Below are 16,858 nucleotides of genomic sequence, written 5' to 3'. Positions count from 1 at the left end.
GGACACAAATTGTACAATAAACATTTCTCAACATTATTTGAAAATAAAAAGGACACTCACGGAAAGCACGGCCTCTCTCTCTCTTTAAACACTGTTTACTGACAGTTGACAATCATCCGTTAACGTCTCTAACGTTACGTTTCCATGGTGACGTGCCCAAATTCTTCAGTTGGCTTACTGTCCACTGGCAGCTTCGTCCAGGAGCTGAATCTTAATTCATAACGCTTTATACAGAGAAGACAAGTGAGAAACAAATATGGCGAACAGCATGATACGTATGATAAGAAGACCCCATTCATCCCAAATGCCGAGGTTGTCCAGCAAGAAAAACAGGCAGAAAACAGGCAGCTCCAGCCCCACTATGCTAACATTAGTTAGCCAAGTTAGCTCAGCCTCTGTGTAAGATTCCAACACCGGGAGCTCCAGTAACCGCAGGTTTTTATTTGGATACATCGACACGAGTTGTACGTTGCCGTGAAATAACCAGTACAAATTCTGAATTGAGATATGTCATATTTCTCGTGTATATGATGAATATTTTGTTACCTGCAGCTGCTGTCTGGGTGATGTTTTCTTCCAAGACAAAATGCAGCTTTTCCTCTGTGGTGGCAGGGCAACCTTACCGCAGCACCGGCCGCCACAGTGCCACCTACAAGCGGACAAGGAGAACAGGCAGGAAGTGGGAGCCTGCACGTTTGTTGACATGAGTTTATTTTAACACCGCAAGTGTGGTCTTGTTTAACGTTTCGCTGAATTAAAATCAGTACAACTTATGGCACAATACAGTGACAGGGGAGGAAGAGGAGGCAGAGGGAGGAGAGGAAATCGTGGTGGAGAGGTGAGAGATTGTAGTCCTATAAATTGGGATATTGCCTGATCTCTTTAATAGCTCAGAGACTGATTTCTGACTCATGACACCCCTCATGACATTGGCTATCAAGGTATCAGTCAAATCAATGTCCTATATTTAAACCAGAGCTATAATTATTGCTGAATTTGTATGTGTTATGAGTGATGCCTTCTCCCTTATCAGGACAGAGATATCCGCCTGTCTAAATCCATGTCTTATGCTCTTCGCCATGGAGCCAACCAGATGGGTCTTCAAATGGGTACAGGTGAGCTGCTCACTGTCTGGTCCAGGTAACACAAGTGTCCCTTCACTGATTGTGTCACAGTTTCTGACACAACTTTGTTAGCAAGTAAGGACCATAGATCTATTTTTCCATTTTAATATAAAGCATTTCAACAGATCCTTTCTCATGATCACCTTTGTTCTGGGGTTATTTTTCGCTCTCAGCCTGGTTCAAATAGACATAATAGAAGGAAATGCTGTACATGGGTTAAAATTATGTATAAAACTATATTAAAGTCTGCTTAATTTTAGTGCTTTACAAACACTTTACAAAGTGTTTTACAAATGCTTACAGTTTTATTGTGAAGATATTTGGGTCACACACACAGTAACCTGAAATGTTTGGCAGAGAATTCTTGATTGAATCATTTGGATTAAGAGCCATAGTCAAGGTACCTACTAAAACTTACATTGACCATGTGACATGATTTTTGATTTTTGTAAATGTGTCTTAGTTTCACAAAATGCTGACCATAGCCATAACAGCTCTTACCCTCATAGATGGCTTCCTGTTTGTGGAGGACCTCCTGGCTCACCTGCAGTTCCGCTCATATTCACTGGAAGACGTCGAAAGAGTCGTGGCCACAAATGACAAGCGGCGCTTTAAGCTTCGTCCCCATCCGGAGGACGGCCGCCTGCAGATTCGAGCCAGTCAGGGCCATTCAGTACAGGTATGCAGAGCAGTAAAAATCAGATGAGGTATTCCTGAAAAGACACATCTGCGAACAGCACTGAGAAGGGGATAATTAATTTCATCAGAAAACCAGCATGCAGGGATGTGTTATCCTCCAGGGCAGATGCTGTGTTCAGTATATATCCAGTTTACATCTACATCAGTCTACAGCTAACATGAAAAATCTCTATGTGATCTAGATCACGTCTTACTTTTGCATCTCTTCATCTCTGCAGCCACACATGGGGATCTAAAACAAAACGGAAACACAGAGACTATGTGGTAGTCAGATGCCCAATCTGTGTATGAGTATATACTTGCTGTACGTTTCCTTTCTTCTGATGGAAAATTAACTCTGGGAGATCCCACAGCAGCTCAAATCACACTCCATATTGTTCCACTGAGTGCATACAAATGTAATAATACAATTTACACCTTAAAAATAACAATTTAATCTAATTTTCAGATGACTTATGCTGTTAGTCCTCAGATGATCAGTTAAGAAGGAAAAATAATATAATTTTAATCCTCCTTTAACCCTCCTATTTAATCCTAAATTAAATGCAATCAGTGTTAGGTGAAGGCACAAAAAGACGTTGGGGAATAGAACCAACTCTGGTCCCAAAATGCATCTTCAACTTTGATTATGTTAACTTTATTTGATTATGTTATTTTCTCCCTCTTGAATCATTGACAGATACATTTGTTGCACATACTAGTAGTAGTTAAATGTGTTAGTAGCTGAGTTTAGTTAGACATGTTAGTAGTTACATTTCACTACAAGATCTTCACAACTAGTTAAGCAACAAAATTGACTTCCCACACAGATTTTCCTTAACAGGCAGGTTAGTTAGTCTGTGTGTATTAGATTTTAATCTGGTCCAAAAAACTCTGTTCATACTGGTTGCATCGCTGTGGTCAGGTAATGGATTTGGAGCTGAAACCAGTCCTGGCTGGTTCTCCAGAATGCCCTGCTGAAGTCGTTCATGGCTCCTACCTCCGCAACTGGAGCTCCATCCAGCAGCAGGGCCTGAGCCGCATGAAGAGGACACACATCCACCTGGCCTCAGGCCTGCCAGGGGAGGATGGCGTCATCAGCGGTAAGCTGTGTGTGTGTGTGTGTGTGTCTGACAGTCAGCTGAACCTTTAGACAAATAGGTTCTACAGTGTCATTCATTTTCCCACCAGGCATGAGGAAAGACTGTGATCTAGCTGTTTATATCGATGTCCCCAAAGCTCTCGCTGGTAAGCTTAGCCACTGATGACTTCTACCCAATAAGGTCAATTCAGTATATATATATATACTTTTAAGCAAGAATCTGTCTTACATGTTATTTAATGTGTGTGTCTGACTGTACAGACGGTATTGAGTTCTTCTGGTCAGAAAACGGTGTGTTGCTGACTGCAGGCAACTCAGAGGGAAAACTTCTCCCTAAATACTTCAGCCGCGCTTTAAGACTGAGACCTACAAGTAAGAAAAACTGTCGCATGGATTAATTCAATTCAGATTCTTTTCTTTTAAAAATTGTATTGAGGGCCAACATTAACGTTGTTTCACTGAAGTCACTCTTGTTCTGTGTTTCAGGGAGCATCCTTCCACTGCAGTAGCAGCAGAGGGTATTGCTCTGTCATTGGTCAAAGCAGGACTCACCTGACTGCGCTAGCATCCCATGGTTGGTTGATGCTTATCCTAGTTCCCTTGGTAACACTTGTTGTTTAGCAGGAGCATCCTAGTGAGGTGATTTTGGTCAGCAAAAGGAGAATCCATTCAGAAATCATCCTAAATGGGACTAAATTGGTGAACTTTTCATTTTTTGTGTCATTATCGAAAGGATCGGGATGGGTTTAGGGAAACATACATTATTTTTATTGGACAATTCAACCATCTTATGCTTGCAAATGTCACTTTTTATTTATGCGTTTAGAGGTTTTGTTTTCTCCATTGCATTGTTAGTGCTGAATACACTATGGCACACATTGACTACCAAGATAATCACCCAGCCGTTGTAAAATATATAACCCTGGTTACAAACAGAAACACTGACTGCTGGCAACAGTCAACAGTTAGAAGACAGTTAGTCACGTGACTAAGAATGGGAAAGCAGAGGATGCAGATTCTGTGGTTTTAGTTAACGGACTGCAACAGTTTCTTGTAAGATATGGACACACACACACACACATACACACACACACACACACACACACACACAGCATGTGAAGGGAGATAAATGATTCTAAGCTTCCTGTGTAAGAGACAGCAGAAATTAGCACCACATGTCACGACCATGAGGAGGGAAGACAACAGAGAATGAAAAGTGAATTTCTGTATTTATTTTAATAAATGTTTGTTATTCATACGTTTATTAGCTTGTATTTTTCTACTCAATGTTGTTGATTCTTGGCTGTAATTATGTGGCTGCTGTAATGTGCCATAAATCTTGAGCTTAAGTCTAAGTGACAATAAAAACTGCAGCTCTGGACAAAGCGAGGCTTTCTATCCTGTCTGGATGCTGTGAGGCGGAAAAAAAAGAAAAGTCGCTTTTGACTATTTCTTGTACTGTTCTGATGTTTTCGTGGTTGCCTGAATGGAACGTAAAATCCAATTCCACATGGTTTTCCACTGTTGAGACACAGAGGAGATCTGATGTGGGCGGTGAAGGATTTGTTTGTTGTCTTAGAGAGCTTCATGGCCACCTGTCAGCCTGTGGAAAAGCTCCTCATTGAGCGTGTCGCTCTTCTCACGACTGCGCGTCGACATGAAAATGTAGCCTCCAATAAACTCATGGACGATTTTGCAGTTGGCGGTCATGCAGCTAAAAGCAATGTTGACGTTGCCTTCAAACTCTATGGCCACCTGGAGGAGTCAGAAACACACACCACGTATATGAGATTCTTTTAAGATTGAAGATGAATTTTGGGGGTGAAAATGGCAGACAGTGACAAAATAGGATACAATATTGACTTCATATTAGGGGTGCTTTGAAAAGTTCAGCTCTGCACTGTTAGAACTGTAACTCTCTTCTTTTTAAGAGCAACGTTAATGAGGTCTCTCTTACACTGGCAGCATGGTTTGAGGAATTATTTGTGTAAAGCTGGAGGTCATGCTTGATTTTTTGATTTCCAAAGTCTTACCTTGCTTAAATTTGCCTGTTTTTACCTTGTATTAAGTTCACAAATCGACAGGATTGTATATGTCCCATTAGCAGTAGAAACACTGATGGGGAAACCTTAGCTAAAAATAGCTTAAGAAGCTTGGTAAGGCCTCTTCAGCTAATTCAGTGCCACATACTGCTCTCCCAGACAGAAGGTGGATGAAAGCATTTTTGTCACCTGTCGTATGTCCCAGTTGACATTCCACTGCTTCATGTTGTTGTAGCGCCAGGTCTTTACCACATCACCCACGCCCAGGTCAATGCGGATCAGGCGGTTTGGAGCGACGCCCAGTACCTCGTCTTTCCGACTTCCCTTAAACCTGTTGGCCAAAAACATTGTCAGCTTCATTTCTTTCAAAATCTTATTGAGACAAAAGTAAATCTTTAATCCCCTAAAACTACCAACAATCATGTTTACAATACTGTAATACATATAAAAATATAATTCATCTGCAGAATTGTGTCTATGAGGTAGTGACTTGGGGCGCTAGTGACTAGCACAGCTACAATTTGTCCTCCTTTAAGGATTTTAGTTTTTAGTTAGCTTTATTTTCTTTAATTGTGTATTTTATTAAGGTACCACTGCTAGTGAGTGCTGTTCTGTTCTCAAAAGACTCATAACTTCAACAGTAATCTCTTCATTTATGTTGTGTCAGAGTAAATGTTACGTATTACTTACTTCATATATTTTCCCAGTTGCACTAAAATGTAACTTTGATAGTTTTAGTTTTCTCTCTTCACGTGCAAACTGGCATTCAATACATTCTGAAAAGCTTTAATTTGAACTTTAAACTTCACCTGACAACGACGTATGAGAGCCCAAAGTCAGGCAGGGCTTGCCAGATCTGCAGGAAGCGCATCACTGCGTCTGTCAGTGAGAGCTGAGCCACGTTCTGGTATGCGTCCAGGATACGAGGAGTCAGCTGGAGCAGCAGGCACAGGATAAAAGGTCAGAAGTAATTATATTTTTGCTGCCGTGAGCACAAACTGGGTTTCGGCTGCAGAACTGTTCAGTTAGTTGAAGTGTGCAAAGTCACTGTAATTATTAGGTTCATTTCAGTTGATAGCTTGGCCCATTGCTAAATGTCATGCACGGTATATGGGATCAGTCCTGAACTCTGCTGTAGCTGACATCACAGTTACTATATTTTTTACTATTAATTTATATTCTGTCTGTGTACAAGTTCCAACTCTCCTGTACCTGTTTGGCTTTGTACTTCTTATGGTAGCGTGGCGATACCAGACTGTGAGTATTGATACTTTCATCGCTGGCAGGTGCGTTGCCATGGGAACCGGAGTGGGTCTTTTGCATAGCCAGGAAGGTGCGGATGCTCTGGATTTCGCTCTGGAAACTGCTGTCGGCCAGAGTCTTGCCTTTGGAGCCCAGCCGACATGCAGCCATCCACTGAGCATACTGCTGCTCCTGGAGGGCGAGACACCGAGCACAGAGAGAGAGAGAGAGAGAGAGCAAGAGGTGAGATAGTGAGACAAAGATAGAAGTGTTGAAAGAGAGAGAGAGATGTGAGTGCGTGTGTGTGTGGCCTCACGTTTTCACAGCGCAGATAGACCTCATTCATGCCCTCAGGAGCTGGTATCAGGAGTCTGATAAGGAACTTCTGTGCTGTGACGTTGACGTCCGGAGCCACCTCACACCCTGAATATCAAAGCAACTTCCAATACTGAAATCTGACATTTACGGCTTGGACATAGAAATGAAGCATGGAAGGAAAAGATGTAAGAGCGACATGATGATAACACTGAGTCAGACTTCCATGACAGCTTGACTATCCGGTCCTGAGTAAGCTGAGTCATGCTCACAGTTAATTTTCTATATTTATATTGTCTTCTGCATTAGTGTTATGTTCTTTTTATGAATGCTTCATTTCCTCTGTCAGTACAAAATCTTGTTAAATAAAAAGAAAACAGCCCTGAAGTGGTTCAAGGAACTGATCTAGTCTTTACCAGTGACCCCATTAACTTCTCACAGACTGAGGAGGGAAACAGACTCAGAGCAGCACACTCACTTTTTACCATATGTGTTGAAGTTTCCTTGCAAGCATTAGATCATACTGAAATATGTAGTGATGTCTAAGCAATGATGTTACACAGAGGTGAATGAACAGGTTGCTAAAGTATGACGGCCACTAATTCGTACATTCTTAAAGTTCTATTGATAACTGAGTACATTATTGGTGACATAGCAGGAAAATATCATAACAATGAAAAATACAATAATATATTTGGTACCTTTGAGGTTAATCTGTTGAATGGGCTCTCCGACGCTTTCCTCTTTGCTCTTGAAATAAGAGATGGAGGTATCCTGGAACTTGAACCAGTACTGCTTATATCCCTTCAGAGTCAGCCTCTTTGGCCTGAACATACGATCACATTGCTCAGTTTCACCAAGACAGTTAATTTTTCAAGATGTATTCACATGGAAAATGGAAACATCACACATATCTTTTTTTTCAGGTAACAGGTGCTTTGCTTTGTTTGAACTCATCTGTTATATAGGGTATGGATGGTTGGAAAATTAATCTAACCTGAATATCTTCAGATAGTCGTTGAGTTCTGGTGCAGTCATGTTTTCCTGGATGAAAGACGAAGATGTTTGTCAGTGGATAAAAGAATGCCATTCTCTCTACCATTCTCTTGAATGCATTGTTTGGATTATCTTAGTTTTTTTCTGTATGATATCCATACTTGTTTCAAACAAACTGTAGAATACAGAAGAGTTACAGTCAAAAACTAATAATGATAATAACTTAAATCATTACAAATCTCCGACCCTCCAATAACTAAATAATATGATCTTAAAAAAAATGCAATTGCAGCTGAGGGTTTAACACAAAAGGAATTTGTTGTGTCAGTGTCTGCTACTTCTGTCAGGATTGAGGGGAGACAACTTCACCCTAATCCCTCAGGGACAGACGAGTACATCCAATATGTCTGACCAGCATATCGGATGCAGAGCTGCTCTCTCCCTCCATCTTGGCCTCCAGGGACTGCAGGGCGGACTCCAGGTCATCCATGGCTGCATTGGAGCTCAGTATCTGGGGCTCCGACTGAGACACCTTACTGATGTGGTACTACAGGAGTTTGGGTTTAAGAGAGGAAACCATTATAGTATGGATTTTTGTAATTGACAGACAGTTGATTTGATATTTTGCCTCACATGTCTCATTTAATCCAGTTTTCATGTTTTTTTTGCTATCAAACACAGTCTTGTGACTCAGATTAGAAGTGTTCCTGTATTTATCAAATCATATATTTTACATTAAGTGGCATTTATTGACTAAATTTGACTTTGCTTAACTTGGGATGCTTTTTGACTTTGGTCGGTCAACAATCTTTTTTTTAATGCAATGAATTAAACATGCAGAGTTTGTGGCCCAGAGATGCATTTATTGGACTCGTAAAGAGTCCAAAAAGTGTGTTAAAAGATATGTTTTTATATTTAAGCTGTCAAACTAAATCTGAAATTATTAGTTGTCATCACATGTCTTTGACAACATTTGCATATAAATATGGAAATATTTTAATTCCTATAATATGTTACATGTAAGAGTTTCATGAGGTCCACTTCCTATACTGTATTGTCAACATTTAGGGTTTTTTTACGTTTCCATCCCTGTTGACACACATATGTCCCCTTCAGTGTCTTCTACCTGTAGAGCTCCAAACAGCATCATCTCCTCCTCGGTGCAGTCGATGTCCTCCAGCAGGATGGCCCAGCGTGCCTGCTCATACAGCTGGCTTAGACGCACAACATCGTACTGCACGGCCAGAGAAGAAGAGTCAAATCAGAGAGACGAATGCAATGCCAAACACACAAACATGAACACATACTGTATCTATAAAAACAACAACACACACACACACACCTTGGGTTCTAGGTCATAGAAGGCGAAATATTTGAAGCGAAGCCAGATTCGGTCATTTTCTTGGATGCCCTGCTGCATAAGACAACGGGATGAGTCCAACCACCTGAGAGGGAAAGAGATTAAGTATGTGTTGAGTTTACATGTGTGTGCTTCTCCTAACATGACAAGTTTAACTAAAATATGTGTTTTTAACCGTAAAGACTGTGGGACTGTAGAGGTTCAAAGTTTTTGTTCTTGCCTTAAAAGCCATAGGTCTTAGATCTTTCCATAGACTGTTGTTGGTCCTAACATAAAGGAATGGTTTACCATAACGATACGTATGTGTAAAGCCATACCTGCCATGGATGTGAGCCTTGTCCACCACGCTGGCTGGGCGGTACTGCTTGGCTATGACCTCGGGTGCGGGGGGAGGCTGGGTGACTGACAGCATCTTGTAGATGGCCTCCATCTGAGGTGAGTCGGCAAAGTGAGCCGGCATGCCATTATACAGAGAGGGCCGGGATGCTGCAAAGGAAGTGTAGGAGGGTTACAGTCACAGTTTCAAGGGAGTTCACTTTGTAGACATCAGCTAAAAAGTCTGACCTCTCTAACATGACTCAGTTTCTACTTTAAAATGCACAGTAGCTGCTTAAGAAAATGGCTGTCAGAAGAAAATTGCTGTTAGGTGTATTTTAGACTCCATGATTAATCTTCTCCACCATGCTCCAGGTCTACCTTTGGATCATTTACACTCTATGTGTGTATAAAGCTTTTTGAGGAGTAGTAAAGGGTGGATTGCATTAATTGGAAGTCAAAAGACTTGGAATTTGGGGAAAATTGGGATTTGTGACAAATAGAAATTGGAGGCAGTAAATTAAATCTTTGATCCTGGCAGTTTTTTCAAGGATTTTAGGTGTTTAACTGCATCTACTACATGGAAAGTCTTGAAAGTTGAAGTCTAAATATTTTTCTTAAGAACCACCAGTTATAAAACGTGCATGTCAAGGCTGCAGTGTGAATGAAGTGTGATGAGGGTACCTGAGGAAAGGGGCACCTCGGTCAGGTCGTAGATCTCCTCAGCCGAGTCTTTATCTTTCTTCTTCTTTTTCTCCTCTACAGGGCGAAGGAGCGAGAGCTCCTCAGGGTGACGGATATCTGTGTAGGTAACAGCGAGGAAAATGGATGTAATTAGTTTCATTAAAAAGACTGACTGAGTCCCAGCTCTAAAACTGACAACAGCACAGCATACATTCAAATGTTTTGTTTGCTGATTAGTTGACTAGTCAGATAACTCCATTCTCTGTGAGTCACAAACACATATACTCTGAAGAATCTGATAAGTGAATTAAACTCGGTTGGTTTTACAACATCTTATAAATATAGGTTGTGTGTGTTGACAAAACTGGATTTTTTCTTCTTCATTGGTAAATTTTGTGCAGCTGACTCTGTGGCGCAACGGTAGCGCGTCTGACTCCAGATCAGAAGGTTGCGTGTTCAAATCACATCAGGGTCAGAGCTTCTGTTTACTCACTTTAGGAATTATTAATATGTTACCCTCACTGTGCAGTTACTAAATATTCAAGGTTCTTTAGATACCTATACAGGAATGGTTAGGGTTGGCACTGAACTAATCTTGCATAGTCAGACCTATCTCCACACTTTGGAGAAAGGTCTTCCTGAAATCATTATCATTCTGCGATATGGAAAGAAAAACACTCTGGCTTGTTTGTATGTTTAAACCAATCACAATCATGCTAGGCGGCGCTAAGCCCAGGATGCAACGATGGTGCCTTTGCAAAACGGTAACACGCAGATAGTGGAAGGGGAGGAGAATTTCCAACTGAAATAACTGGCCAATGGCAAATTTATCCCAACAGCCTACATCCGGTGAGTCAGACCAGCACTAACCTAACCTACCCACCCACTGCCATGTTTATGGAGTTACAATGTTGAGCTTCTAAAAAGCAGTGGCTACTATTCAGTTCTTAAGAGCCTTAAAAAGTGGTAAACCCTTTTAGCTGATAATGCAGGATTTGTAATACATACAGACTTTCCGAAAGCACCGGAAACTTTCATAATCAGACACTGTGGCGCAACGGTAGCTCATCAGGGTCAATTATACTGCTGCTTAGAGGTTTCCATATACCATTAAGCCCTATCCCTAAGCCCTTAAGTCTATCTGTCGAAATACTCTTTCACATGGAGTGAGAGAACCGCTGAGAAGACTCTGACGACGTATTTGGATCCGCAACTTGTTTACGGTTGCCTTGCCGATGCTTTCACTTACATCCAGCCTTGCCCCATCATCTTCTTCTGTTGAGTTTTATGTCGGTTGGCATCCATGTTGCATTACCACCATCTACTGGACTGTCCCTTGCCCCATCTATTCCGGCATTGCCATAGCATGTGTGAAAAGGCGCAAGATGGAAATGTCCCTGAATGTAGCTGCATGTGTGAATAGTGAAAATCACTAGCAATGCCTGAAAGGTTATCCCAGTAATTTACTAGTAAGCATGTGAAAAATAGGCGTTAGATTTACATATAAAATGAGTACTAATCTAAGCTTAGTACCATGGCTCCTCCTTTGTAAGTATTTATTGTACAAGCTCAGCAGGCAACTATTACTTCTTATTTATAAATTTGTAGATTCACATTAAAAATTCAGATGAAAGCACAACTGCAAAAATGTATGTGACAAGCCTTTACTTTATCTGTACACTTAACTGATGTGATACCAAGGTATTACTGGTTACTACTGTAAAAAGACACACTAAAAGATTCACCATCTGTTGCTTCTAATTACCTCAGTGAGTATTTTGCATGTATCAGAGAGGCATGAACACCGGAGGGTGTCTCAAACCTGTAAGGCTGCAAATGCCAGTACTGGGTTTCCTATTAAAGTGAAAACCATGGAACACACGATATATAAACCCACTGTGAATAAAAGACTGACTGAATGACTCGCTTGCAAACAACAAACATATATCATAATAGTGTTTTTAAGTAGCTAGTATTGTTAAGGGCTTCTCTTTTATTCTGCTCTCCAGAGGAAGTATTTCCTTTGTTTTGATCCACAAAGGGATTTAACAGAGGTTTTTCCCTGTGTCTGTTCCTCCTCTATGTGTTTTAACTACCTGCACTGCTGCATTGTTACTTTGATACAAATCAGAGCTTTCTTAATCTGTATCTCTGCTCCCTCTAAGCTGCTTTTCTACTGACAGATTTCATTATTTCCCCTCTGCCTGCTGCTTTTCAAAACCTTTCCTGTCTGCTGTCACCTCCTGGGGATTTCTGGTGAGGAATTGAGACCAAGAAGTGCCAAAATTAGACTAAATGAAAGCATGAAGCAGATGGCGAAGGTCTCATTTTCTGGCAATGGAGTGTGTGTGTGTGTGTGTGTGTGTGTGTGTGTGTGTGTGTGTGTGTGTGTGTTGTTACAGCCAATTAGATGGCAACGTATTAATGAGACAGTTTTACACATCTCTGAGAATAATTAGGTTGTAAAGACGCTTTACAGTGTGAGTACTCACAATCAGCTAAACACTGAGAAGGAAAGTATGCCTTGTGTTATTTGTATTTTTTGTCAGTTTTGGTGTTTTAAGGATGGAGGGAGACAAAAAGAAAAAAAGAAAGAAGGAAATAAGGAAAGTCAAGTCAAAATCAGGGTCAATGTTTCTCAATTTAGAATAACAGATTAAGAAATAACAGGAACAAAACAAGGACATAAAGAAACGAAACATGAAAAGAAGAGGAAACAAAACAATAGCAAACAAGGAAAACGGGAACGATAGAAGGAAACCAAGGAAATTAAAAATAGAAAGAAGCCAACAAGGCAAGGAAAAAGATGGCGAGAGGGAAACAAAAGAATGGAACAAGGAAACATGGAAACAAAATAGGGAAACAAGGACACAAGGAAAGATAACAAGGAAAAAAATAATCTTTGTTTACTATTTGTTCAAAAGAAGGAAAAGGGAAAAAAGAAGGGCGGAAGGAAGGAAATAAAGGAAGGAGGTAAAGAAAGAAAGGTATAAAGTAAGGGGGGGGGGGGGTGAAAGGAAAGAAGGAGTGGAATTTGGGATTCAAGGAAATAAATGAAAAATAAAATAAAGAACAACTGAAGCAGGGAGGAAGGCAGAAGGAAAAGGCTGAGTCTCACTGAGCATTCTGCAGATGCCCATCACGGTCTGAAAGACGGGGTTGGAGAAGCAGGCCCGGAGCCTCAAGGTGATGCCGTTGGGCAGACCCAGCTTCAGGGGCTTGTGTTGGGGCATGAAGAGCAGCCGGGCGTCGGCGTGAATGCCATATTTCTCCAGAGTCCAGGCTGTCCGCAGCAGCCACCGCTGCTTCTGCTCCCACCACAGCGCATGGTCCGACCAATCATGCTTGAGCTCTGCAGAGGACAGACACAAACATATGTAAACTGAAGCACAGTTAACATCCATTAGTTTCAAGACAACAAAAGCCAAGTGAATTTGACAGAGACGGTTTTTCAACTCACGAACTCGAAAGGGGCTGCAGAATCACTGGATATGGAAAGAGAAACTATTCCACTGTACATTACTAGATTGCCGTACAGACTCTGTGGCGCAACGGTAGCGCGTCTGACTCCAGATCAGAAGGTTGCGTGTTCAAATCACGTCAGGGTCAATTACTTTACTACTTCTTGCTTCAATTACTGAATAACAAACAGTTACAGTAACTACTGACAATATGTTTAGATAATGATATCCGACCTCACATAAAACTTCAGTACTGACACTTTGGACAATATAACAACATGATGCTTAGTTATGTATTTTTTCAGTAATGAGTGGCACAAACTGGTGCAGTAGCTAGGTTAGCTAAGTGTAAGTGGAGGTGTGTGGGTTAAATGACAACAAAGTTATCTTATTTACATGTAGTATTTTCTTCGCTTGCTTGCAGACGTTAGCCACGGATAAACCCACTTTCAGGACTCACCAGGTTTTGACCGGAGTTGAAGGGGACTTCAGAGTGCTGCTGATACCGGGGCTAACGTTAAGCTAACTGTTGATGGTGAGTAAATAACTACCTCCCAACTGTAGTTCGGCTGCCTGTTCAAACACAATATCTCAACACTTGTTAAATACAGAACATGTGTGGATGTGGAGATATTTGGAGTTGTTGGAAACTGGACCTATGGACAGTTATTCAACCAGTTTACGTCCACTAGTGTTTGATTTCTAAGTGGACCAGAAAAAGATGAGAAATAGACTCTGTGGCGCAACGGTAGCGCGTCTGACTCCAGATCAGAAGGTTGCGTGTTCAAATCACGTCAGGGTCAATATTTGTGTGTCAATGGACAACATGATTATATATTTGACGGAACAAACTTCTCAGAGCCGCGAGATTTTCTCACCTGAAGAACTAGGCTGTGGCTGAATTGCTTGACAATAAAATGATTCAATATACAGTTAAAGACCAGTACAAACGATTTAGAATTAAAAAACAAATTAAGAGGTATATTTGCTTCTCCTGTACATTTCAAGATCATCTTTCAGTTTCATTAAAGAGTGCATGCATGCAGAAAGACATAATAGAATAAGATGCGTGCTGTTTGTGTTAAGGCACAGGCTGAACATACTCTGGTTATTGCTTGATATAAAAATGTATAAATGCATATAATGCATATAATAATGCATATAAATAATTAAAAGCATATTCTGGGCAAACAAAGGAGTATATATGTTACACTAGTAACACTTGCAAGGTTACAAAACACATGCTTTAACAATGCATAATGACTTATGTTGATTTAATGCATGCAGGATGTATGAAGTGTTGCCTATACTATGAATAGTAATAATAATGTGAATTCTTGCGTGTCTATGCAAATTCTAAAACTATTTTTGGTTTGTGCACTGAGAGAGAGACTGAGACAAACAAACAGAGGCAGACAGACAGACAGACAGACAGTGACCCACGTGTCTTTTCCACCAGCTTCAGGATGACCCCTCCGACGTGGAGATCAGAGGCCACGCTGACAATGACAGGTGGAGCATCAGACCCCAGGTCCTCCACGGTGACTGACAGGTCCCACGCCGCCATACTGGGAGAAAGAAAGAGAGAGAAATGCAGGAGACAGGTCTGACAGAGGAGAGTAGACAGATACCAGGAAAGGAGAAGATGGAGAGAGTGAGAGAATTAAATAAATGATGGAGTTAGTAATATTGTCAAAGTGACAAACTGTTATGTAATCCTGATCAACAAGTGCTCTTTATATGATCTGTGTGACAAATGTAATTTTTTGTGGTATTGTTGTGTTTGTTTGTGGTTTTCTGAAGCTGTGTAAGCAACTAAGTGTTGAGAACTATGGAAGATGAGTAGTTGGTATGTGCTCTCACTGTCTGAGGTCTGCTCATCAAAAAGGCTTATAAGCACTTACAGATGGAATTACAAAGACCAAGGTCCCTAAGCTTTAACACCAATTTACATGGTACAATGCTATTAAATACAGAGCTGTAGTCAATAAATAACATTCTAGCACAGACGTTTTTTCCTTCAAGGTGTTTTAACAAAGTATGTAGAGCCAACGATACGGCATCCTCCACAGATCCATTTGACCGAAAAGCAAACTGTAGCGGATGAAGGATGGCCAGAATGTGAAGATTTATTTATGTCTTAACTAGTTTTTCCAAAGCTTTTTGTTGTCAAGGACAAGACGAAGATGACTATGACTTATATTTTATTCTTTCATTTGGTTTTTCACCACATTGATTTAACTGCCAAAACCATCTTTTTAGGTCTGACATGAAAAATGTTCAGATGTGTGTCATCATGCCAAATTGAGTGTTTATTATTTTAGAGACCTATATATGTCACGAGTGAGAAATTATGCACTGTGATGCATGAATAAATTGTTAAAATGCCTGAAGAAAACATTTTAAAACTCTCTAAAACAAGATCATTACATTTCAGAATAACATTACATACCTAAAATATGAAAGACAATTTCAGTTCTACTACGTATCAATGTTTTCTGCATTATTTCATATCAGTGCGTAAAAATGACAGGCATTTATAATTCACTCTAAAAAGTATAAAACTGCGGTGAAAAGTTTAGATACATATGTCGTAACTGTAATAAACAACATTTAAAACGTGTTTTAGAACATTTCAGACATTAAATGAGACAAAGAGAGGATAGATGACCTGTCAATCATACTTCAGCCTATCAACTATGAGAAAAAGACTTTAACTCATGGTTCAATATCAAATGATACTGAGTAACACTAACACACACACTGGATGGGTGAGTTGATTCTGACATGTCCAGTTTGATGAGCACTTCCTGTTTCTGAGTTGAACTATCACCATGGACACACACTTCCGCTTTCTGACCCGCCCAAGGTGAGATGTTCATCCAATACCAATACAGTGACACTGCATGCATGTGAAAGTGTAAACCCATCTTAAAGATATTACATTTAAGGATTACAATGTGTGTCTTTGCTCCATTAATCTGTATTTCCAAAGACTAATATCACAGACATGGGTGTAACAATGAAAAGATGACATGCCTGCAGCCCTCCTTACCTCATTTGGAGGCCTTAACTTTCTTTATCTGCATGTTTCTGAATATAAGTTCTGATCTGTGACCAGTTCACTTTTTACATGATACTATGTCGAGTGGTGTGACCTAATAAATGACCCCACATCTGTATATTTAATACAGAAGCCTCACACGTATACACCCTGCCCTAACTCTCGCACTCTCATGCTTTCTCCCTTTCTCTCACGCTGTCACACACACTTTGAAAGAAAATACCGTTAGTGTCCTCGGTCCAAGGATTTGAGAAATGGAAACTGAGGGACTCCTGTGCCTCTGTCAGATCTCTGAAAAAGTTTCCCAGGCTTTCTGCGAAAATGTGCCTCTCTCGGGCTGGGCTCGGTTGTGGTCTGTGTAGCTGTGTCTGCGCTGCTTGTGTCACTTCTGTGAAGAATGCTTGTTCCTTTTTTTGTCAGTTTCCGCCAGGCGGAAATGTGAAAAGGGTTCAAGTTTTGACTGACAGGCTGTGTG

The 16,858-nt window shown here is 40.6% G+C and overlaps 2 protein-coding genes and 3 non-coding genes across 5 annotated transcripts; 4 read left to right on the top strand and 1 right to left on the bottom strand.

Moving 5' to 3' along the window:
• Positions 1-759: 759 nt before the first annotated feature.
• Positions 760-4,241, top strand: trpt1 (tRNA phosphotransferase 1). Its single transcript, XM_070913074.1, has 7 exons — positions 760-838; positions 1,034-1,115; positions 1,634-1,803; positions 2,728-2,905; positions 2,994-3,050; positions 3,166-3,276; positions 3,391-4,241. The coding sequence occupies exons 1-7, from the start codon at positions 773-775 to the stop codon at positions 3,411-3,413; spliced, it is 687 nt and encodes a 228-aa protein (XP_070769175.1). The 5' UTR covers positions 760-772; the 3' UTR covers positions 3,414-4,241.
• fermt3b (FERM domain containing kindlin 3b) lies at positions 4,122-16,736 on the bottom strand. The gene is made up of 15 exons (XM_070912738.1): positions 16,607-16,736; positions 14,763-14,925; positions 12,977-13,210; positions 9,859-9,975; positions 9,177-9,345; positions 8,842-8,944; positions 8,626-8,733; positions 7,912-8,046; positions 7,501-7,547; positions 7,205-7,329; positions 6,505-6,611; positions 6,159-6,380; positions 5,756-5,880; positions 5,136-5,277; positions 4,122-4,659 (listed from the first exon to the last, which is right to left on the bottom strand). Exons 2-15 carry the CDS (start codon positions 14,884-14,886, stop codon positions 4,480-4,482), a joined length of 1,938 nt encoding a protein of 645 aa, XP_070768839.1. The 5' UTR covers positions 14,887-14,925; positions 16,607-16,736; the 3' UTR covers positions 4,122-4,479.
• trnaw-cca (transfer RNA tryptophan (anticodon CCA)) lies at positions 10,262-10,333 on the top strand. Its single transcript has one exon. It is a non-coding gene; the product is annotated as a tRNA-Trp (tRNA).
• trnaw-cca (transfer RNA tryptophan (anticodon CCA)) lies at positions 13,396-13,467 on the top strand. The gene has a single exon. It is a non-coding gene; the product is annotated as a tRNA-Trp (tRNA).
• Positions 14,051-14,122, top strand: trnaw-cca (transfer RNA tryptophan (anticodon CCA)). Its single transcript has one exon. It is a non-coding gene; the product is annotated as a tRNA-Trp (tRNA).
• Positions 16,737-16,858: the final 122 nt, after the last annotated feature.

Source organism: Enoplosus armatus, chromosome 10, assembly GCF_043641665.1.
Source record: "Enoplosus armatus isolate fEnoArm2 chromosome 10, fEnoArm2.hap1, whole genome shotgun sequence".
In the NCBI taxonomy this organism is placed as follows: Eukaryota; Metazoa; Chordata; class Actinopteri; order Centrarchiformes; family Enoplosidae; genus Enoplosus; species Enoplosus armatus.
This window is presented reverse-complemented; position numbering and strand designations above follow the sequence as displayed.

What these genes read in the sequence shown, in the direction of transcription:
- trpt1 (XM_070913074.1), top strand. Translation starts at nt 773, where the DNA reads ATGGCACAATACAGTGACAGGGGAGGAAGAGGAGGCAGAGGGAGGAGA. An exon ending in GTCAGGGCCATTCAGTACAG is followed by an intron (nt 1,804 to 2,727) that starts GTATGCAGAGCA and finishes CGCTGTGGTCAG; the next exon opens with GTAATGGATTTGGAGCTGAA. An exon ending in TGTCCCCAAAGCTCTCGCTG is followed by an intron (nt 3,051 to 3,165) that starts GTAAGCTTAGCC and finishes CTGACTGTACAG; the next exon opens with ACGGTATTGAGTTCTTCTGG.
- fermt3b (XM_070912738.1), bottom strand. Translation starts at nt 14,886, where the DNA reads ATGGCGGCGTGGGACCTGTCAGTCACCGTGGAGGACCTGGGGTCTGAT. An exon ending in TGCTGTTTGGAGCTCTACAG is followed by an intron (nt 8,047 to 8,625) that starts GTAGAAGACACT and finishes AAACTCCTGTAG; the next exon opens with TACCACATCAGTAAGGTGTC. An exon ending in AGAAGTACAAAGCCAAACAG is followed by an intron (nt 5,881 to 6,158) that starts GTACAGGAGAGT and finishes CTGCTGCTCCAG; the next exon opens with CTGACTCCTCGTATCCTGGA.